This window comes from Zophobas morio, unplaced genomic scaffold (genome assembly GCF_036711695.1).
Source record: "Zophobas morio isolate AGI-343-1 ecotype UQ-CSIRO unplaced genomic scaffold, CSIRO_AGI_Zmor_V1 ptg000024l, whole genome shotgun sequence".
NCBI lineage: Eukaryota > Metazoa > Arthropoda > Insecta > Coleoptera > Tenebrionidae > Zophobas > Zophobas morio.
Genome location: NW_026972129.1, coordinates 16029266 through 16054065, shown reverse-complemented (window position 1 = coordinate 16054065; position 24800 = coordinate 16029266). Strand labels below are relative to the sequence as shown.

At 32.0% G+C, this 24800-nt stretch overlaps 1 protein-coding gene across 1 annotated transcript in view; it reads left to right on the top strand.

Moving 5' to 3' along the window:
- Positions 1–24800, top strand: part of LOC135135554 (GTP-binding protein Rhes) — a 40610-nt gene that overhangs the window by 1881 nt on the left and 13929 nt on the right. Inside the window, exon 2 of the mRNA XM_064064639.1 lies at positions 24550–24771. Coding sequence (XP_063920709.1) covers positions 24594–24771 — 178 coding nt within the window. The 5' untranslated portion in view covers positions 24550–24593. The remainder of the gene's footprint in view (positions 1–24549; positions 24772–24800) is intronic.

The following is a 24800-nucleotide window of genomic DNA, read 5'->3' as shown; positions in this document are numbered from 1 at the left end:
ATATTTATCACCTTAAGAATCAGTCAAAATTTTTCAAAATGTTTATGTTCACGACTGTCAGAGTGGTGCAGAACTCTCCCCTCCTTGATCTTGGTTAATAATCATAAAATGTAATAAATCATGTTTCCAGGATCAAGTCTTAATGCGTCTTTAAATATTTAATATAACATTAATTTTTAAAGTGTGCTCTAATGACTTGGCTTTGTAATGAATTTTTAAATGATTTTTTGTTTGAATAGGTTAACCTACTTAAAGGTTAAAAATTGCTTTCTCTTAAACCACATAATGATCCATGAAACTGTTCAAAACATAATAAATAACACATAATGCTCTCGTTTGTTGTTGTAGTTGTTGTTATTTTATAAGTAATATAATTGTCAGAAATATTGTTAATAATATAAACCCATCAAACAAAGTTCAAATCGTATATCTGAACAAAACGTTTTATTATTGGAATTAATGGACTTCAAACATAGCACACATTTTGATGTAAAACTTTGTACCGAATTAATATTATAAAATTCGCTAATTTATATTAAAAATAGCGTATTTTGCAAATTACAGGGTTAAAAAAAATACAGACATGAACACCCTTACATTCAAACAGTATTTTTTTTATTTGCAGTTGTTTTGATACGTATTATGCTTCTGACTCAATATTTAATCTATTTTCGCAAAATTAGAACAAGATTTGAGGTATTACATGTTTTTGTTGGTTGTTTTGGAAGGGACCATCCGTCTACAAACAATCAAACGGAAAATAGAACAAGAGAGACGGAAGATCTAACGCTATCGCATATGCTTAAAATATAAACCTACACTACGTAAGTTGTAATAGTAGAATTTCAAACAAACATCAGTCAAATCTTAAACAATAAATAGATCTAATTTTAGTCATAACTAAATTAATGTGTTGTGGGGGTTGGACCTTGGACCCTTTATTGTGTTACAGAAATTCTGGAAAACTAGTTCTTATGCTATAAAAATTTTCACTGTTAGCCAAGTTTTTTCAGAATGTTATTAAAATTTTCTTAAACACTGGAAATAGTAAACAACCAAGGAAAAAAGTGACAAAATGTTAATCGAAAACACATTTATCAAGAGCAAAAAACAACAATAATTTTGTGTTACTCAAATATGACAAACATATTTGTGTGAAGACGAGCACATTATTAAAAATATGTAATTATTCTTTTTTTACTCAAATACGTCTCGAAGGATTAGAAAATATTTTCGAAAATGTGGTAAGATGAAACTAAAAAGTTCGGGACTAATCCTCATGTATTTAAAGACCTTTTGCAAACCAACCGAATATTTTAAATCTGCAAAAAATTCAGTACTATTGTTTTAGACGTTTATGAACACTTTTAATAAAGCAATTCTTTTTTTTTTTTTGGAAATTAACATTCTCTAATATCCTCGCTTATTCGAAGATCTGCCACAAAACAGATACATTTTTAATGCAAAAGATGTAGTATTTGTTCGAGTTATCATGAAATGCATACCTATATTTTTGCCAACATTTTTTTTGGTGATCTTTTTTTATGTACCTCGGTTTAATGCCAGGATAAATAACAACATAAAAAATTCAAGGCGGATTTATAAACCACAAGTATAGGAGTAATTTAAGGTGACGTCTTCAAAGTGTTGATAGGGATGACTAGACAAATTTCGCTTAGCATTTTATTTTAGTCTACATATCATCTCTGACGTACGTATAAAATTTGATAACATTCGGTCCAATAGCTTCCCAGATTATCTGTGTAATGTATATCGACACAGACGACAGACAGGCGGAAACAGGACCCATTTTTTCGCACTCTAGGGGTTATGGAACGTCGAGAAAACATGAAAGCTTACGCTTGAGGAGTAAAAAACAAATGATAAGTATTTAAATATCAGTGACGTCAATTTTATAAAAGTTTGAATAACTTGTGGTTCTACGTTCAATCCAAAAAGGGTCAGACGAGGATTTCTGTTAGAATGAGATTCAACAATAATATATTCAATTCTCCTTCTGATCTCGCCAATACATTTGCAATATTTTCTCATCTACATACAGAATAATTTTGCTTCAATTGAATTTTCTCATTCCGATATTCCAATCTACGACATAAATACAAGTTACTGAAAATAACATCTTTGCTGCTTTAAGTCAAATTTATTTCTCCACAAATCGCAGTTTCATTCACAAGCGCTCTACAGTCACAAATATTGCTTCCATTTCATATAAGTTAGTGTAAAAGCGATCGATATTCAATTGCAGGTAAATGTTATACTATACATATTATACAAATTCTTTAAATTGTGGTAATAATGGGGACGGACAATAAGTGGCTCAATCGCAAGAGCCAATATGCCGGAGTTCACAATTTATAATTAATTGGTTACGATTATTTTTACTCGTATTAACTTAATATTATTCAGTTTTACTTCCCAACAGGCAGAAATGATGAAATTGCAACAAGGTCATTTTGTATGTCACAGCTAGTAGAATACAAAAATGTGGGTTTCTCCTCTATCGATATGTCTGTGTATTTCCAAACCAGTAGTACCCACTAACCAGAAATATTAAGTGTAACTTAAAAAAATATTTAATTAACTAAATACCTCAGAAGGGTTTTGTAGCCACATTATTTATTTCGAGGTGAAAAGTTACTGTATGCTACCCCACAAAGAGTTGAATAGAAAAGTACTTATATTAAAACTCATTCGTTTCATGCAAATTTGGTGAGCCCGCACTGGGAGTTCATTTAAAAATTCATGGTTTCAGTTAAATATACACGAAAATTCACCAAAACACTTTAAAGTTTAACACATTTTCGCAGTTAAATAGGTTTCCTTTGTGTGTTTGTGTTTTTTTCAACCAATGTCTCTCTGCAACATTTGGTATCCATTACCTCTTTCTGATTTAAAAAAAACACAAATATGAATTAAAGAAAAGCATGCTATTGTTTATTTTAACTTTAGACTAGAAGAATCTTAAACGTAATATTGCATTTTTGACGCTCAAAACCAGTAAGTGGTGAATAATATCGTTACTGTGTGAAATGTTAAAGCTGTTTCAGTGTGACACATTGCAACGGATATTCATTATTAATTACGAATACCGACAGTGATTTACATCCTCAAACATATATGGATACTGTCGAATCTAAAGCAAACCGTACATAAAACTAGCGGTGTAGTAAAACGTTTCTTTTACATTCAAAATGTTTACTACGTGCTCCGAAAATTAAAACTTTTGACCCAACGAATAGGAAAGGTACAATGAATAAGTGATAACAAGAACATTAATTTTTAATTTGGGTTTTATTTTATTTATTCTTTTTTATCCAAAATAATTTATTGATGTAGTCATGTGTTACTTTTCCTGAAACTCGCACGTCATAAGAATTTAGTCAATCATTCATGTATTATAGACTTAGTTGTGTTAATAGGTAGATTAATAATTCTTAATTTGAAAACTTGTTATGTTATAACCAACGCGCGGAATTGTATCTCATACGCTAGAACCAGTGCTGTCGCGGCGATAGTTTGATTACAAATATATTTTTCTTTTGGACTATTTCAACATAATATAACATTTCAAGATCACAAATCTGTGGTCCTGTGGTTGAAAAATTAAAAAGGGCATCGAGTATTATTATATGAAGTAATACAGTAATATAGAAGTCGTTTTTTTACTAGCTGTAAACACTCCTAGCGACGCACTGGCTACGACCTTGTGGACCAGATCAAGGCGTCCCCGCGACTCGCCGTAAAACACACCTTACTTCAACTGGGGGATTGCAGCGGTGAAACAAATTCCCGCGTAGTGGTTATAACTAACATTTTATTGTAGTGTTATTTCTCTGAAACTTTCTCCACAAAACAAGTTGTTTCCTAGATGATTTTGAGAAATGACGTCATCGATTTTTGGTGGAGATAAACTAAATATTTTATTAAATCGTATATTTTTTGACGTTAATAATTGTAAAATTTTACCGACGATTGTTTTGCTATAATCAGTTACTGTTTTATTACCAATTGTTTGATTTATGTGTTTAATAATACTTTTTTCATTATTTCATGCACACAAGTGTGACATCAGTTGTAAAATTTTATTACCAATTGAGTTTTTTTTATAATTTCACGCATTCACCACATGCTTACAGTACATTTTTGTATTCGTGCATTTTGTTACATGTGAACACTTCCGCAAACATTTATAGGGAAAATAATTTACCATGTATGGCATTATTCCGTTCAACACGATATGTTAAAATCCACTGCGAAATACAAACATGTGTGGTAAGTAATGTACATATTGCTGAACCATGTCCATTTGTTTTATGTTTATGCAATTTGAATTTACAAAAGACCACACGTCGCAGCATATCTTTTCAGCTACCCGCCGCTTACCGGAAATTCTGAAACAAAAGGAGTTTGTAATCGATATAAACCACCAGAAAAGTGAGAAAACTGTCGCGTTACAACTTACTCGTTATAATGTCATGTTATTACGTATTTATGAGGTTGTTATTTGTACTTTTATCTAAATCGAATTTTTTTCGGGGTGAAGTAATGTGTTTATTTGCCCCTCGCTCAGCTTTGGGTAAATTTTCGGTTAAAAAAGTTATAACTTGGAACAAAAAATTATTGCTACAAGTTATGTATACATAAAATAAAACGGTTACATCGCATTATTATGAACGATACAATTTTTTTGTGTTTGGTTTTCGTTATTTCGGTTTTAATGAACGCTATATTAATATTTCCGTTTGCAGACAGTGCGCTCAGTAAACACCTGGAAGCGAATGAAAAAAAAAGAGCATTTTGTTTTTTGTCTTTTTTAATTAGTCAAAGACGAATTTCGTTGTAAATATAGCCAGGCTGTCAAGCGTTTAGCGTCTGGTTGTGTGACCTGGAGATGTTTATTCATATCTCTTTCCTACGATTTATTGATAATGATAACAGCCTATGGATATAAAAGGAAAATACATTATTATTCCATCAAATAATTTTCGATTGTTGACATAAATATAATTCTTGTTTACATTTCTCTAAAATATACATAGGCTGCTACAAAAAATAATTTGTTATTGAGAAAATATATCATTCAGACGTCTCGATGTTTTATGAAATTTCGCATCGTTCCATAAGTTTTAACGATGTAATTTTTATAACTGACATGGAACACACAGTTTTTATTACGATCTTCGCCAATTATGTGTCAGTTCCAGTGTAAATTAATCACTTACGCCAAACGTTTTCAAGAAAATAACACTTTGTAGCAGTTAGTTGTTTCTACACACATCTAAGCATTCTGAGTTTACAAAAATGCATTAAGCATAACTGCTTTCTTTATTTTTTATTTATGTAGCAAAAACATTACAGATTATTGTAGATATTGGTTGTACAACTAAAACATCACTCACAGGTTCCCATGAATGTAATTATCAAGAAAAAACTAAAGCTGTGTTCTATTGACCATTATTTCTGAAAATTAAACAAAGTTTATAATCTAGTCTTCTTCATCTCGGAGTCATAATTTAAAATTCAAAATATGTATAACGCCAAAATTGTAAAAACATTAGAAAATAGTTCTTTTAAAAATGAGAACAGCAGAGTATATTGTAAATTGTAATACTTTCAAAATTTTGCTTCCTGTAGAGCAGGATTTTGAACTTTGAATTGTAAGTTCTGGAAATTACTTGCAGTTTTCCCTACAAAAAGATGTAACTCATATGATGTGTCGCTAATACAGGGTGATTACAAAATGTCGCACTAACCCTGTGACGCGGTAAGGATTGTTGAGCAAAGAAAAAATATTTTTAAAAATCTAGCCATAGGCCCTCCAAGTTCAATTTTTCTTTTCATAATTTAAAATTATTTTGGAAGTACCACGTCTTTCTTTGTCAATAATTTTCTGCATTTTATAGTCTTATAAAAAACTGAAAAATTGTGGCTAATTTGTCACCTTTTTCAATATTTTCTTTGTGTAAGTGAAACTAATGATTTTTCTCGAACTTAGACTTGTAAACTTTCTAAAGTACCATTGAGTTTTGATTCACCCTGTATATGGAACAGAACTATTTTTCGATAGCGCTGTCAAAATTATGAGTGATTTTTACTTCCCGAGCGTATGCTGAGAAAGCACTGTAGGTACTCCATATCACACGAACAGCTTTTTTTATATTTTCTAGACGTTTGAGGACACCTAGGGTATTAAAAAATAGGTTTGCCATTTCCATCTGTCTTTGTGCGTCTGCATCGATTTTTGTAAGACAGATAATATTCGAAACTGCCGATCGATTGTTGTCAAATTTTACATGTGTGTTAGGAATATCGTGTACATGGTAAACAAAAATTTGGCTAATCATCCCCACCAATAATATCATCTCAAAATCTTTAATTCGACACTAAAGTAACAAAATACAGTCTTATTTTATTCTTAGTTATTGTCTCTAAGCTTCGTTTATTTAAAGACTTTTCGCAAAACCAACTGAATATTTTAAATCTGCTAAAAATTTCAGTACAATGGTTTTAGACGTTTAGTAAAACTTATAACAGTACCTTTTTTTTGGAAAATTAATATTCTCCAATATCTGTCACAAAAGTTGCTACAATTTTTTTATCCATAGTACCTACATGTAATTTAAATTTAGAAAACAACTTACTCCTACAGATGTGCTTTATGAATCAATCTTGATTTTTTACACTTGACATCCAGATTTTTGGAAAAAAAATAAAAAATCTACTACGATATTTCACAATTAATCTTTGAAATTGTAAAATCGAATGCTGTATCTGTTTATCCCTTCCCAAAAAATTGATGACGTGATCTCAAAATTTTGCCGAATAAATGCTATTCAGAATATGTAAAATATTATGAGTCTGTAGTTGTGGTTTATGAATCCATTTATATTTTTTAGAATTGTTCATACAGGATTACTCAAAAAAAATAATTGAATGAGGTTGTTTATTCTATTGGTCAAATCAAGAATGGCTCACCCCATTTTCCAGAAAATTTGAGTAGCGGTTATCGCAAAAAAATACAAAATTAAATTTTATAATTTTTCGAAGAAGCTGTCGACTATACTTCAGGAGCGAGGGAAATTCTATGTAAATAACCTTAGATCTTTTTTTTTAATAGACAGCCCAAAAATTTCAGTACGTATTTTATAGAATAAAAGCAAAATAGACATAATGATATAAAACTTCTTATAAAATAAATGCCAAAAAACGGATTCAAAGTTAATGAAAAATACTTTAAAAAAATTTAAATAAAATTTCATACCTAAATCTGATCAAAATATGCAAATTTTACTTTTCATTCTATTTGTCGTCTGTTTATTGAAAATTTTGTAGAACTAGTAATTTCCACCCGCAGCTACGCATTTTCTTTATTTAGTTCTCTCAAAACTTCTTCTTCTTTATAAATGAATCTCAATGTGAAAAAACAATTACATGATGAATTAATCATTTAGTTCGCTATTCTTAATTTTTCACATACAAATTACCTTCCAGTAAAATTTGGTGATTTATCCCCTCTAGAAAATTAATGACGTCACTCCAAAATATTTGCGAAATAAATATGCCTGGACTTAATAACATTGTTTTATTTTTCTATAGGATCATAACGTGAAGTTAATTTTTAGATCCGAGGCGTGAGCTAAGAAAGTAGTGTAATCAGGTCAGGTCAGGTCAGGTCAGGTTATTGGCTACTTTCATGTTTTCTCGACATTTCATAAGCCCTAGAGTACAAATAAATAGATTTTCCGTTTCCGTCTGTCTATCTATCTATCTGTCGTCTGCGTAAGTTTTTATTAACAGATAATCATCGAAACTACCAAACCAGTTGTTGTCAAATTTTATATGTATGTTAGAAATATCGTCTAGGTGGTAAAACTCTAACCAAAATTTGTCAATTCATCCCCACCACCAATGGGATGACGTCATCTCCTAAATATGTAATACTTAGTAAATGTTATTTAAATTTTATAAAATAAGATATTCTGAGCATTTGTGATTGAATTTTTATTTTAGACACCCAGGATCAAACGGAAAATGTATAACAAGATTTTGCAATTTAATTTTGAGTTGCAAAACCAAATGCTCTGTAATTTTGTAAATAATTTAAAATTATCGAAAGCATGGTACATCACTAATCAATATTTGTCCGTTTATGCCTCCCTCTCCAAAAAATGACGTCACCTTACAATTTTGCGGAATACTGTTTTTCAAATTTATAATTGTTTGCGATAGACATGCAGTTTCTTGGAATAAATACGAGTGTGCTTAATTAATTAATTAGTCCTCTTCTCTGCGTTGAGGAGACAAAATTTCAGTTTCTTTTAACGCAAATGCCGCGCTGATTCTGGTTATCTGAACGTGTGATAGTCGAGAGCTGACTCCTATTTACTTTTTCAAAGAAATGGGATTTGTTGAGCTGTCCTTCAAGGGCTAGCGAAATTCTGTCGAAACCATTTTATTTGTAGGTATAGATATGATATGAACAATGTCCAAACAATATGTATAATTCCGTTAATTGACGTTTTCTTGACAAATCCTCGGACATTTTGTTTTTTAAAATGACACTTTTTGGCGTGGAAATTGTGTTTTTGTAACCAGCCGCTTTTACACTTCAAAAAGTGTCATTTTAAAAAATAAAATTGACCTGTCTGAGGATTTTTCAAGGAAACATCAATTACTGGCGTTATAAATTTTGTGTTGAACTTTATCAACACTCTCTACATCATTAATTAATCTCTGTAATGAATGAATTAAATTTTAAAATTTCACATGTTGTTACATACTTAATTATCTAAAATATTACACCTATTTCCATATTCAAACTCTTTTAAAGCATGCATTTACACAGAGTACACAGAAGTTCAAACGTTTTTGTTACATTTTATAGAATTTGGTTTATATTTTGCGGACTTATTGTATTGACGGTAATTGGCTATTATTTTTTGAAGCCAATGTTACTTTTAAATTTTAAAAATACATTCTGCTTTGTGCTCAAAACTTACCCAAAGCTCTTTGGGGTGCTATATCTCTTGCAATATAACTGAATCCATTTACTTCCGAATTCAATAATGGGTGAATACCACCCTGTTTCCCGCGGATAATGTAGTTTGTCAAATTTCCGCTTAGTGGGGTTTTAGTGCTCTGAATGTATGTCCTTATAGGCATACGCCTAATAAAATCTATTGAAGGGTTAAGGGTTTAGAAAATGGAGTGTGAAGCCGAATATGTGTAATGTAGAATATATCCGTTTTGAACAGTGATGGAAATGGAAATGGAACGACATTAACTATAATAATTTCTAAAAATTAATATTACCAGTGTTGTCTTGTAAAAGTTGAATAAAACTTTAAAATAAATTTAATAACTTCGGCTTCAGTTTAGCACGCTGCGTAAAATATGAACACGAACAGGTGGAGAAACCTCTCAACTTTCCACAATTTTTCATCGTCAGCATGTAATAATCGATAAAGATTTTGTAAAATATTTAAATTTATGAACATTTGAAAACTATTTGCTACTTTATTTAAAAGTACTGCGTTGGTTACTACATTTCACTGCCAACGAAACCTTAATTTCCACAGAATTGGTTCCAAACGGATTACAATCCAATCTCCTAGGAAATCAACAAATCTATAAGACGTATGTAGTACACTACTTCATTTTAAACAAATCTAATTCTGTCATACGAATCTACTGAGAATTTCTGCAAACAACATATTGAATTTTTGTCACATACAATATCCGTGTTAAGTAAAAAATATTAGGTAGAAAACTAATGAAAATAATATTTTACGTCTTCTTTCTAAACAGGAGGTAAATCTACATTTTCATATTCTACCAGAACTAAAAATTATCTAATTACAATTCACGCATTAACCATCGCTCAGAAAATCATTAACGGTTGCTAAGGAAGTAAAATGTTTTCTATCGTCTTCAGATGCTTATGATTGTAATTTTAAATCTGGTATTCACTTAGAAAATACATTGTAAAATAACAGTGTTAAGTAACGTAGAACTTTTCACGAAAAAATGTTTTTACAGCGAATCGACCGGTGAAGCCGCTGAAAAGAAAACCAAGTTCTTGTTTTACCCCTTATGTTGAATCACAAAGGGTTATTATCCTTTGTGACCTGAAAATATGAAGTGCCGCTTGTTCTACCTTATCCTGAAAAGATTATTTTCAAAAACTGAAAAACCTATTTTACGTTAAAAATAAAATAATTTTTATTTTATATTGTTTTGTGGTTTAGATGTTCGAATAAAGCACTTCTTAGTAAATTAGTTCAATTCGCGTATTTTAGCTTCAAATAAAACACATGAAGGCATTAGGGTTACTGCAGGATATGCCCATCAATCATCGTCAAAACATGTTGTATTTTGGCAAAATAAATAAACACGGAAATTCTTGAGGTCTTTGTACTGCTCTTTGTTAATATTTTTTAGTTTATTTTATTTTCAGATGATTTACGATGATATTATGAGTGTCACCGATTAAATACAAATTAGATTTTCTGGAACAGAAAAATGACACAGTTTTGCACAATATGTACAATTTAAAAGGACAAGTGGACTCCAGACCAAATATTAACAAGTGTATTTTCGTTCGAATCATAGACAGTGGCGGAGTATTGGTGATGAAAGTGTCGTACGTTAATGAATTCAGAAAAATATATAGTGTCATTAAAAACAAAATTGAATGTCGTAGACAAACACAAAAAAAACTATAGGTTGACAAAACCCGTTTATAGGATATCACAGAACTCGACTATATTGCGAAGTTATATTACTGCTTGTGGACTGCGATTTCCCTTTAACACAGTTTTGTCAAACAAGTGTATCTTTTCATCGCCATAATTTAAAGCACCAGTGACGGATTTTCTGCTTGAGCGCTTTTAATAATAATTAAATTTTCGGTAACTAAAACGTAGGAAGAACAACACGTATTTCCTACAACAACAATATTAATTTCCTCTGTTCAACATCCTGGTATTTTGCAGCAACTCGTCTGTACCAAGTCAGGTATAATATCGCAAAGCTGAAATATTATATTTTATGAACGTCAGGTGTACTTAGTTACGTGCTTATGTTGACACAAATTAAATTATTGATTCATCTGTTGTTAACTGCTTGTTGGCTTTCTTTGATGATACTCGACTACGAAAATGTTTGCTTGCGTCCTCAATATTTGATTTACAGAGACTTCAAAGTTTACCGAATGCTGTCAATAATTCCGTAATTCAACAAAACTTCTTTCGATGTAAAGGCAAAAATGCGATTAAATCAAACAAGAGTCCAGCCTGGTAGCAACGTTAGAAGTATTTTCAGAAGCGAACCAAGTTTTAATTACTTAGGAAAATCAACCTGAAGTTTTTCAGCTGGATTTTAGTTCATAAATACTTGCATCAGCTCTCGGGGTTTTTCCTGGTGTGTCACTACTTGACATTAAGCGAAGAAAAAAAAACATGTAGTGGTAGACAGCATGCTAAATCCATTTAGTTGGACCTAATGGAATGCACTTAGTCGAACACAAAGTTCGAAAACACTCAACTTTATAGTAGTTCAAAAGTTTTACCAAACATGTGCACATTAATAGCGTACATTGCACCAGGTGTTAAAAAAGCGAAGTGTAAATAATACATAACATTGTGGCACATTTCATGTCATGTGAATGTGTAAGCAACAAAAGTCGTCTTCAAGTTGGCGCTAAATTTTTTGCGATCTTCTCGTTGTGAATAATGGACGATGAGAAAGGCAGCTTACTGTTCCAGCGCCAACTTGAAGACGTCTTTTGTTCATTAAAGTTTTACTCCTTGACGCAAACGTATGCTCAGGAGGAAATTCGCCAAATTCGACCCTTAATTTAATTAATTTTACAAAGATGACAAAGGCTTATCGTATAAAATTTTATTTCTTCTATCGCTTCCTGGTAAGCAGAAACTACTATTGTTATCTCTTGTGTCTTAAATGTGCTTGAGTACTAAAAAGAAAAATATGGGAAGCTAATGGAATTTCTCTCAACACAAAACAATTAAATTAAGAACAAAAATACCATACTCTTTGAAAACATTTCTGCACGTATCATGTAATTTCATTTAACATGAGGCGAATTATTTTCGGTTTGAAAACAGGAACTGAAACACGAATGTTTACCCGCACTGTGTAATACCATAGCTTAGTAATGAATACAGTGCTTTTGCTTAACATTTTGACGCCATGAGCTGCTCTTGACAGTTGAAAAGAAGCACAAGGCTCGGTGAAATTTAGAACGCTTTCAAAGTAAGTCCCAAGTACAAGACTTCATAAAGTGTCAAGAGATTTGATTAAAATTTACGAAAAAGAAGGCGAATATTTGGTTGACAATTCAGTGCACTCAATTTCGTTTAAATTTAAAATTAATTGGCAGCACTGATTCCAAGTGTTTGCATTTCCAAGTGTGGAAGTCAGTATAGTAGTGTGCGGAATATTATCTTCATAACCAGCAATTGAAATTTCTGATGTGAATTTGTTAGTAGCTATATCCAGGTCGTTAATATAAATAATAAAAAGCGAAGTGCCTAGTTGTCGCCTTAGGAATTCCCCTAATTGCTATAATTTATACAGTTAACGTTGGAGTCAAAGTTTTGCGAATCAATGATATTGCTACCTACTCTATAGTGTTGCAGTTTTTCAAATAAAAATTTGCATTATCTAAATCAGTTAAATCTACAGAAGTTGTTAATTTATCTTCCAGGGTGTTTTCGTATTTTTTGAGTAATATTATTTAATTTTTATCATACATTTTCGGTAACGGATTCATGGCTAGCTAACTGACAGTTTCTACACCTAGTTTGGGGTTAAAAAAACAATACTACCACATAAAAATGCCCACTATTGTTCAGTATATTACGATCTGGTCTGAAATTCTGAAAAACCTCATTCTGGCAACGCAATATTTTCTGATATGTTATAGACACAATCCTCAGACAATACACAAATAAACTCTTAGTCTTAAAGCTTTTGCTATCGATTTTCCCTTTATCGATAGTTTGTATTGCCTGTAAATAATAAATATTATTGCTAGCTTACCAGCAGTGAATTTGAAATGAGGCGGTGAACATTAAGATTTTTTATAACAATTTCATTAATTGCTTTGACAAATTTTTATCTGTAGAAATATATTGCTTAGCTGACAGCGTCAAATAGCCAAAAACAAGTTGTATGCTATTTGGAGGTCTATACATGTAAACAAGAATAATAGATAGTCTCGAGTTTTATTACTTAGCCCTCATGTTGACCTTTGTGCTTATTAAAAGCGACATAATCTCATGATTCTGTATTTTATAAAATTTTAATAGGTTAACCTTTTTTTAAAGACTGAAGTGAAACACTTGATCCGAAGGGATAAAATTAAAAAACATCCAAAGGGATTAAATAATGTACACATTTGCTATGTTAAAAAAACTACAAAAGATTTATTTATTGTTTAATGTAGATGCACTTTTAAATTCACACTTTTACAATGAACAAAATTAAACACGGTTCTAGTCAATGAAAAACCTTACAACATATTTAGACTGTTGTAAACTTTCTTGTCAATGACAATTTGGTGGCACGATTTGTCTAATATTAATTAGTCAATATCTTCATCCGATTTATTGCTGCTAATTTAAAGGAAAGTACAGTTTCAAGAATTAAAAAACGCTGAAAAAAGGAGCAGTCATTATTAAGAAAAGTTGGTTCACGTAGGGCTAGAATTCTAATATCGAGGAATATGCCGCTCTTTTAAATCATTTAAGAGCAAATCCTTTCGACTCCGCGGGAGAAGCTGTAACTGCAACAGATTTTCCGGGGTCCCAACCAACAGCTTTCCGTAGAGTTCGGGGATCAGAACTTAAAATACAGCTCCCGTCAAAAAATGTTTCCTAGAAAAGAACGCACAAAATTACAATAATTATTATTGGCTTTAAATTATTGTATAAATCGTGATTGTAATTTTAGAAACAGGTAATAAATAATATTTAATCACGAAAAGGCCTTTCAGTCAACCTATAAAGAGCGAATCCTGTTTACAGTTGTGAGGGCAATTGTTTAAGTGAAAATAAACCACATTCGACGCCACTGTCTCCTTCTAACGAGCGTAATTAATTAGTAATAATTTTTTTATCTGGAATATGTAACACTTCTACGATTCCGTCAACACGTGTTGTTTTTGTTTTATTATTTGTAAATTCACAGTTCAAGTGAAGTTTTTTCATAGTTTTAAGACAATTTAAACAACAATCATGTAAATGTTCATACAAAGTAAGAAAATATTAAACCCCTCCTGTTTTTCGAATGCACGAGGGTATGAATTTTACCGCACTTTTCAAAGCCCCTTCTCGTAAATAACTATAAATGAACTATTAGATATCTCGAATGGTAAATTAAAAAGTGTAAGTAATACTTAAGTAACAACATACAGAAATTTTAATTATAAGTGAATAAGTGAATTTCCTAACACGTAGATTATACGACCATTTCATGACTGGTAAATTTTGTTAGAACTAGGAACAGTTAAAAATCTTAACATAAACTGTGAATTTGCAAACAATAAACAAAGATTGACACCGGTGCAACTTCATAACATTTCACATTAGCAAACCATTAATAACACTTAATTCGGTAAGATTAATTTTCGTTTAAACAATGGCTATTTTAGGAAACTACAAACTAACCTAGGTAGTACATGTTTACACTAGCGCCGCTTCACCAGAAGTGACCAAAACGAGTCTACTGTACTCAGCGCGAAATTTGAATTCACACTAGGACACCACACATACAATTCTCTCTAATACGTATTTTTAAACAGATTGTACGTATAGCTATTAGTTCAAAATTATGTAGACAACCAAAAATACTATCTTAACCCAATTCACAATAGCAAAAATTGTTAGAAATAATTCTGCATCTGGAGGTTTGCTTAAAAACCAGTAACTTTGGCTAATTTTCAACATTGTATTCAACATAGAGCCGTGACACGACGTAGAAGATTTGATCATTTTTGAATTTTAAAAAAGTATGCCAAGAACACGTTTTCAGTAGTTTTCGGTTTATTTTCCATGCCATCACCTTTACGAACTCGTCAGACCATTTCTAACAAATTTTTCCTGATTTTCTTGGCACTAACTCAGCAATTGGTTTACATATTTCGGTATCGCAATTTCTTTTTTTGTCAATATGGCCATTGATTGTCACTGTTGTTTACAAATCACCTTGAGAGTGATCATGCTTGTCAATCTCAGAAACTATGACTTTAACTCATTTTTTTATCAACTACTTACTTTATAATTTTACCAAGAATTGCTACTTTTGCGAGTAAATCATTCGCAAAGCGTAAACAACAGCATATATGCCACGAAGCTGAAGTGCCATTTCCCTTGTTTGAATTATTCCCTTCGCTTCGTTCGGGAAAATAGACTTTCACACGCGTGATTAAATGACGCACCTTATCCCTTGGTGTATAATTAATACGAGTTTATACTGAATGACAAAAAAAAAACGAACACAGAAATTCGGTACATAAATTGAGATGTAGTCCTTCGATATTAATTCACATGGTTACGTTTTTAACTTTTGAAAAATAGTTTTCAATTTGATAGCTGATTCTTATGTACTTTTGCGTGCTGAATCCAAATATATACCCCATTTTTCTCCATTACATTACGGATTTTTCACAAAAAAGATTTAATTTTTTTATTAATAAATAAATTATTTACAGGATTGACAAACTAAATTGCTAAGTATGTTTAAATCTAAAGTAAGATACTAATAAATGTAGCAAAAAAAAAATAAATGTTTGCAGTTGCCACAAAATTAATTGCTCAAACTCACACACCAGTGGTAAAAAAAATATATTGAACTACTTAAATGGGTTGACAAGAACATGTTTTAATAAAACGCTTTTGCTCTCCACTTTATTAGAACACAGAAGAAAAATTGAAAGATACAACCACAAGGTAGTGATATAACCTCAAAAAAAAAATGTTTGTTGGTTTAAACAACAGTTGAAAAAAATAGATATCCTTTATTGTACTGCATTGTATTGTAAAGGATCATTGGGTTATACCTAGACAGATAAAAGAAAAAAATACAAAGTGTGTAAAAACCTTATCTGATACACTTTTTAAAATATTTTTCCCTTTTTCAACACCAAAAAATCTATTAAAATCACTAGATAGATTCCAGACAATTTGACCAACGCAGGCTTGTGATTATTGATCACCATTGGAACTTAATTACAACAATTTAGCGGTAGGCCTAGTAATTATTTGGGACCTCTACCTGAAGCTACACATTCTGCTACACGTCGCATTGAGCGGATTAGGGGGACGATATCGTCTTGAGGCACATGAACCTTGCCCACTTGAATAGCTTGTTTAAGGTGTCTGTGGATGATTGGGCAAATGTAGAATTCTCGAATCCGTCATATTCCACATATGTTCTATTGGGGATAAATCAGGGGCATGTGGAGGCCAAAGAAGGACAGCTACCTCTGCTTTTGCTAGGTATGCTAAGAGGGCTTGACGATATTTGGGAGTATGTTATCTTTCTGGAATTAAAACGTCTTCGTTGCTCTATGTAGGGAAAGTCTATCGGTTTTAGAAGCTCCTGGACATAACGCTACGTGGTCATAGATCTTTCATAAATCTAGCGGCACCATCACGTTGTGTCAAACAAAACCAGGTTTCATCTCGTAATGCTAATCCGATCTCATAATATCAAACTCCTAAGTCAAGGAAAACGAGGATCTCGTGTTATTCTTGTCTAGTCTTGGTTGTTTAAACCAAACCCTGCAAGACTCCGGGTAACCCGTCTGGATGTATCACAATAAGACAAGCCGGTTTCTCCCAATGTAATAATAATCCTCTTTGAGATGGGCTCATTTGCTCAAATTGCAATAAATGTACTTCTTCCAACAATAAACTTGTTCAAGTTTTACGACTTCCTTCTCCATTAGAATTTTGAAATGGCGAAAACAATTTAGGGTAAAATTTTATTGACAAGTTATCATTTGTTCCTCCGAATTTAAACGTCTTCTTGCTTAGAAACTCGATTTCGTCTTGTCAGTTTATCAACGGCTTGAATTTATTTTCAAGGAAATGGATTAAATTTAAATTTTGTTGGCGTCCATTTTTGGATGTTTTTTATCATTATGTATTTGAGTTTTCAAATAACGAATCAATAGTAACGACATAACGAGGCTGTGACTACAGCCTCATAAATTTTAAGGACACAATTTATTTCTTCCTCTATGTAATTACACGAAATGTACATTTGCACTTAGTCTAATGCACTATTTATAGCACGCTATATAGCACAGTTTTGCTGATGCGACTATTCTTTACCAAAGCAGTGTATTATCTTTTATGAGCCTCTAAGCCCATAGCTATAATTAAATTAGATTTGTGTGGACTTTTACGTACAATTCTATTAACGCTCCACACCAATCATTTTTATGAAATTTGAAGAGTTATTAGTGTCTGATTGTATTTCATAATAAATGTAAACTTCATTGTCAAAAATAAATCATTAAGCTAAGTAAACAACGCTTCAAAGTTGATTGATTGCTGTCAACTTTAACATTTAGTCGGAATATATTTTTCTACAAAATTAAGTTGTTAGTTTAGCCACCATAAATTATCGTTACAAAAGAATATCCATAAACAAGTTCTGTTTATACGTTGTATGAATGGTAACAACAAAAGCATGCTTTCGCGCTTCTTGGAAAGCTTTCAGTAACATTAAAAAAATAAAGGTTAAGCAAACACCTGAAACGCAGTAAATTTTCAGTTGTTTAATTAGATGCTGGTGAATATTATTCCCAATACTCATTTCTGAGTACGGGGACTAAACCAACAACCCAACAATATGTCAATAAATCCGGCGGTTTTGTACATCCAAAGCAAAATTCTTATTATAAAATTTATAATAAAAAATAAATAGTCTCAAAATATACGTCATCCAAAGTTAAATATAAGTTACATGTTAGTAGTATATACAAATCAATTAACAAAAAAATTGACATAAATGTCGGCACTAGAACACCATTTTTTGTAGTCTAGCTTTTGCTACTCTTACTTTCCTTACTTTTTCCACAAAAGCGGAACAAAGGAGTGGTCGATAGCTTGAGCATCCATATTGAACACTTTATTTCTGTTGTTAGAGTTGTTAGCGCCCTTAACTAACTTTAAACACTCTTCAATCAGGTGTTTAATCTCATAATTATGTTAAGTAAATTTGATTGTAATGATTTTCTTTTGACTTATTAATTATTTCTGACTTCGGCTTCATCACCCTTCGGGTTGCCAACAAAGCTTTGAATACTTAATTCTGAATCACAAGCAATTTTCACGTCGAAACTTTTTCGAACACTTGATTTTTAATGGGCTAAATGGAAGTGTAACGAATTAGACAAATATTCTCTGGTTGTTAAATTTTATATGTATTTTAAGAATATTATATGTTTGCGTAAAAGGTAAAACGCTAACCAAAATTTATCTCATCATGCCCGCCAACAATTTGAAGACGTCACCTTCAAAATTTTGCGTGGTAAATCTTATTATTTTATAAAATAACATCCTCCTGTACTATTGGTTTATGAATCCGCCTTGACTATTGACGCTAGTTCTTCAGATTTTTGCATAAAGTACAAAATGTAGAGCAACATTTTATAACAATGTAAGACAACGCAGCGCAGTGACTGATTAGCCCAATTGATGAGCATCATGCTAATAACACGAAGGTCACGGGTTCAATTCCCTCATGCGCCACTATTTTTTTCTTACACTGTGACTAGTACTATTGATTTACAAGCCTCTTAATGTAACTAAAAAGTATTACCATTTCCGAACTTAATAAATATAAAAAAGTAGTTGGGACCCCCGAAAAGGTTTCACATTAAAAAAAATACATTTGGGGCCCCCGAGAAGGTTTTACATTTTTAAAAAAGACAATTGGAACTCCCAAGAAGGTTTCACATTATTAAAAAAAAATACATTTGACGGCCCCGAAAAGGTTTCACATTACAAAATAGTATATTATTAGCCAAGGTTGCAAAGCCAAGCATTCTAGACCGAGCGCAAATTAGAACCCGAGACGCGCAGCGTCGAGGGCTCTGAAGCGCAAGGTCTAGAAGTGGCTTTACAACCGTGATTAATATACTATTTTTTTCACTAGCAGAAACCATAAGACAATAAATTGAAAAAATAAACATTCAATTTTTTGACGCAACATGATTTTGTTTTGATTTCTAATCAAACTTGATCTTCAACACAAAGAAAACCGTTTACACTTGTCGCTGAATTAATCATTTTATCTTCTACCGTCTACCAACTACCATGTGTGTACTCAAGTAATGGTAGTAGCACACATTTATTCATTTTTTAAGAAATAATCACATCAAGTACTGCGTACATAACCTTAATCTTCTTTTTGAACCCGTGGTCGCAAAAGTTGAATTTGCTACCTCTAAATGAGTCGACATTTGCATGCTTCATGGCTGCTAGTGAAAAAAAAAAAACATTTGGCGCCTCCAGAAGATTTTACATTTTTAAAAAAGTCAATTGGGACCCCCGAAAAGGTTTCACATTATTAAAAAAATTACATTTGGGGCCACCGAGAAGGTTTCACATTAAAAAAAAAACATTTGGCGCCCCCAGAAGATTTTACATTTTTAAAAAAGTCAATTGGGAACCTCGAAAAAGTTTCACATTCTTAAAAAAAAAAACATTTGGCGCCCCCAGAAGATTTTACATTTTTAAAAAAGTCAATTGGGACCCTCGAAAAAGTTTCACATTCTTAAAAAAATACATTTGGGGTCCCCGAGAAGGTTTTACATTTTTAAAAAAGGTAGTTGGGACCCCCGAGAAGGTTTCATATTCTTAAATAAATAATAGTTTAAAAAACTAAAAAAACACGCTTTTATTGCTAATCGAACTAAAAACTAGAAAATAATTTTTAATGACAGAGTTTAATATTACAGTAGTAGAAGATCAAACAATCAATCATAATAAATCACCTCAAATTAAAATTATAATAAAATTTAAGTTATTAACAGAATAATTCAATTCAGAGTAAAAAGCGTGGGGTGCTTGATATTTTAAATATTACAATCATTCTATTGGCAACTATCTATGAGAGGATAGTTATGAACCGCAGTAAAATGCACCCCACGCTTTTTACTCTGAATTGAATTATTCTGTTAATAACTTAAATTTTATTATAATTTTAATTTGAGGTGATTTATTATGATTGATTGTTTGATCTTCTACTACTGTAATATTAAACTCTGTCATTAAAAATTATTTTCTAGTTTTTAGTTCGATTAGCAATAAAAGCGTGTTTTTTTAGTTTTTTAAACTATTATTTATTTTTCATTTTTTAGTCTGCGACAAATTCATAAATTGGGGAATTAATTACTTATTTAGATTTTTCTAGAAAGAACCACTCAGTGGTCTCCGTATGATCGATCAACGGGAATTAGTTCGAAATCAATCGCCCTCACGGACCAACGGGACACAATTCATCATTGTGGTTAGTTTTACCCCCCAAATAGTTAATTTTCCTCCATGTTTGTATTTCTGTTTGTATATAGCTTTATCTCTTTTACTCCACTACACAGGATCCATAAAAGAATTTATAAATCCTGGCGGTCCTAATAAGGATAATGGGAAACTGTTTTCAAATTATTGCATTGTCATCGATCCTTGAGACGTGTGCAAAGTTTCAAGATGATCAGACTTTTAGAAACCGATGAAAATTAAGCTCAAAGATTCCGTTACATACATACATAGATACAACCCAAGCTAATAAAAGCGTGATAAAAAGACATTTGACGCCCCCGAGAAGATTTTACATTTTTAAAAAAGACAATTGGAACCCCGGAGAAGGTTTCACATTATTAAAAAAAATACATTTGAGCCCCCGAGAAGGTTTCACATTAAAAAAAAAACATTTGGCGCCCCCAGAAGATTTTACATTTTTAAAAAAGTCAATTGGGACCCTCGAAAAAGTTTCACATTCTTAAAAAAAATACATTTGGGGTCCCCGAGAAGGTTTTACATTTTTAAAAAAGGCAGTTGGGACCCCCGAGAAGGTTTCATATTCTTAAAAAAGACATTTGACGCCCCCGAGAAGATTTTACATTTTTAAAAAAGACAATTGGAACCCCCGAGAAGGTTTCACATTATTAAAAAAAATACATTTGAGCCCCCGAGAAGGTTTCACATTAAAAAAAAAAAAAAAAATTGGCGCCCCCAGAAGATTTTACATCTTTAAAAAAGTCAAATGAGACCCCCGAAAAGGTTTCATATTCTTAAAAAAAATACATTTGGGGTTCCCGAGAAGGTTTTACATTTTTAAAAAAGGCAGTTGGGACCCCCGAGAAGGTTTCATATTCTTAAAAAAGTCATTTGACGCCCCCGAGAAGGTTTTACATTTTTAAAAAAGACAATTGGAACCCCCGAGAAGGTTTCACATTATTAAAAAAAATTACATTTGGGGCCCCCGAGAAGGTTTCACATTTAAAAAAAAAACATTTGGCGCCCCCCGAAGATTTTACATTTTTAAAAAAGTCAATTGGGACCCTCGAAAAGGTTTCACATTCTTAAAAAAAATACATTTGGGGTCCCCGAGAAGGTTTTACATTTTTAAAAAAGGTAGTTGGGACCCCCGAGAAGGTTTCATATTCTTAAAAAAGACATTTGACGCCCCCGAGAAGGTTTTACATTTTTAAAAAAGACAATTGGAACCCCCGAGAAGGTTTCACATTATTAAAAAAAAAAAACATTTGAGCCCCCCGAGAAGGTTTCACATTAAAAAAAAAAAATGGGGCCCCCAGAAGATTTTACATTTTTAAAAAAGTCAAATGACACCCCCGAAAAGGTTTCACATTCTTAAAAAAAATACATTTGGGGTCCCCGAGAAGGTTTTACATTTTTAAAAAAGGCAGTTGGGACCCTCGAGAAGGTTTCACATTATTAAAAAAAATACATTTGGGGCCCCCGAGAAGGTTTCACATTAAAAAAAAAAAAAAATTGGCGCCCCCAGAAAATTTTACGTTTTTAAAAAAGTCAATTGGGACCCCCGAAAAGGTTTCACTTTCTTAAAAAAAATACATTTGGGGTCCCCGAGAAGGTTTTACATTTTTAAAAAAGGCAGTTGGGACCCCCGAGAAGGTTTCATGTTCTTAAAAAAGACATTTGACGCCCCCGAGAAGGTTTTGCATTTTTAAAAAAGACAATTGGAACCCCCGAGGAGGTTTCACATTATTAAAAAAAATACATTTGGGGCGCCCGAGAAGGTTTCACATTAAAAAAAAAATTGGCGCCCCCAGAAGATTTTACATTTTTAAAAAAGACAATTGGAACCCCCGAGAAGGTTTCACATTATTAAAAAAAATACATTTGGGGCCCCCGAGAAGGTTTCACATTCAAAAAAAAACCTTTGGCGCCCCCGAGGAGGTATTATATTTTTAAAAAAGTCAATTGGGACCCCGAAAAGGTTTCACATTCTTAAAAAAAATACATTTGGGGTCCCCGAGAAGGTTTTACATTTTTAAAAAAGGCAGTCGGAACCCCCGAGAAGGTTTCATATTCTTAAAAAAGACATTTGACGCCCCCGAGAAGGTTTTACATTTTTAAAAACGGCAATTGGAACCCCCGAGAAGATTTCACATTATTAAAAAAAAATACATTTGGGGCCCCCGAGAAGGTTTCATATTCTTTAAAAAGATATTTGGCGCCCCCGAGGAGGTTTTATATTTTTAAATAAAGAGGGGCCTATTTTCACTTTGCTTTAGGGTGATGGTAAGTGGGGTAATTTCATGAATAAAAAAGTTGTCATGACGTCATAAATATGGGTAATACACAATGCGAGAGAAAAAGATACAAAAAAAGAAAAAACTAACCGCCAAGTTTGGAATGGAACGCGCGACGTCCGGTCCGCATTCCTGACTCGTAACCACTAGGCCACGACCGGGATGCCTTACGCTAATGATAAACTGTTATTATACCGTGCATTATGTTTTTGCAAAAATTTGGACGGTTAGGGAAAAACTGAAAGCGGATTCGTGCACCACACTTATAGGACGATATTGTTGTATAACAATTAAATAAAATAAAGATAGAATTCTTTGAAATGACGTTATCAAATTGTTGGTGGGTATGATTAGCAAAATTTTGGTTAGCATTTAACCATCTACATGATATTTCTAATATATGTACCTACATACAAAATTTGTCAACAATCGGTCCAAGAGTTTCGAAGATTACGTGTCTAATAAAAACGGATACAGACACCAGACAGAACCTAATTCTCAAAATGAGTAACATAACCTGTTATATGTTATAAGAACAGACATGCCGTTTGTGTCAAATGGTATTCTAACACCTAGTCTGGGTGATTTTTCAATAGAACACCCGTTATTTTCGCAATAGTTTAGAACAAATTTATTTATAAAAGATGTTTGATCTCAGCTAATTCATTACAATTATTTCAAAATTACTAGCTGTACAGAAAGGCTCGGATTGTATGCAAAATGCATATTCCTTAAAATGCGTCATATTCAGAAAAAAGATGTTTGATCTCAGCTAATTCATTACAATTATTTCAAAATTACTAGCTGTACAGAAAGGCTCGGATTGTATGCAAAATGCATATTCCTTAAAATGCGTCATATTCAGAAAAAAGATGTTTTCTGGTCAAATAACTTCTTTTTTTAAACAATCGGCTTTAAAAAAGTGCATATTTTGCTTATCAATCTTACTGCACATTTACCGATTAAGTGCATATTTATGCATATTTTTGTAAAATTTTCAAATTTTACTTTTATTCAGTAAATATACCAAGACATTTCGGTAGAATCTTTACCTGGAAAAACCAGTAATTAAGACATCTTATCCGAACTAGAGAAACATTTCGTTTGTTGGTTTAGTTACAAAACCTGTACTTTAACAATAAATAATTAAAAATGTCATTTTGCTTTATTAAACATATTAAAATTAAGTATTTGCATATTTAGCTGCATGTTTTTAATAAAGTGGTGCATATTTTAACCAGAAATGTGTGTATATTATGCGCCTATTTCTTCGATATTTTGATGCATACAATCCGAGCCTTACTGTACCGAAAAGAATTTATAATATGAAAAATCCTCAAAAAGTGTATGTCTAGAGTAATATAAAGTCGATCATTTCCACCACACTGGAATTGTAAAGAAAATCTGTACATATAGAGTTATCCTTCTTTCTTGTTTCCTAAAAGGAAGGAAGAAGAAATGAACTACTCCTAATATAAAATTTATGATAGATTACATGACAAATTTTGGAGTAAAATAAATATAAGTAACTTTAAAAATATATTAGTTACGACTATTTTATACAACAGTCATTTTACACAGCAACAGGTGTCTGAACACTGTTGAAACGGAATTTTAAAACCTCATTAACTTGAAAATTTTATTTGTAAGGTGTTGTGTATTAAAAACCGCTAATATTTGTCTTTAATTATTTTCAGCTTTTAAAATCCCGTGATGTACTGTTCCACAAGTAAACCCAATTATGGATTTAACCGCTTGCACGAATTGGTTTTGTGCCAAAAAGAACGAAAAAGTTCCAAATGCGACAACAGACTGTCAGACTGTTGTAACCTCAGGACCTGGACCAAGCCCTGGAAGTTCAAATTCTTGTGACGATGTTATTCCACCCCAAAAGAACTGTTTCAGATTAGTAATGCTGGGTATTACTGTCATCGTAATACCAACTGAC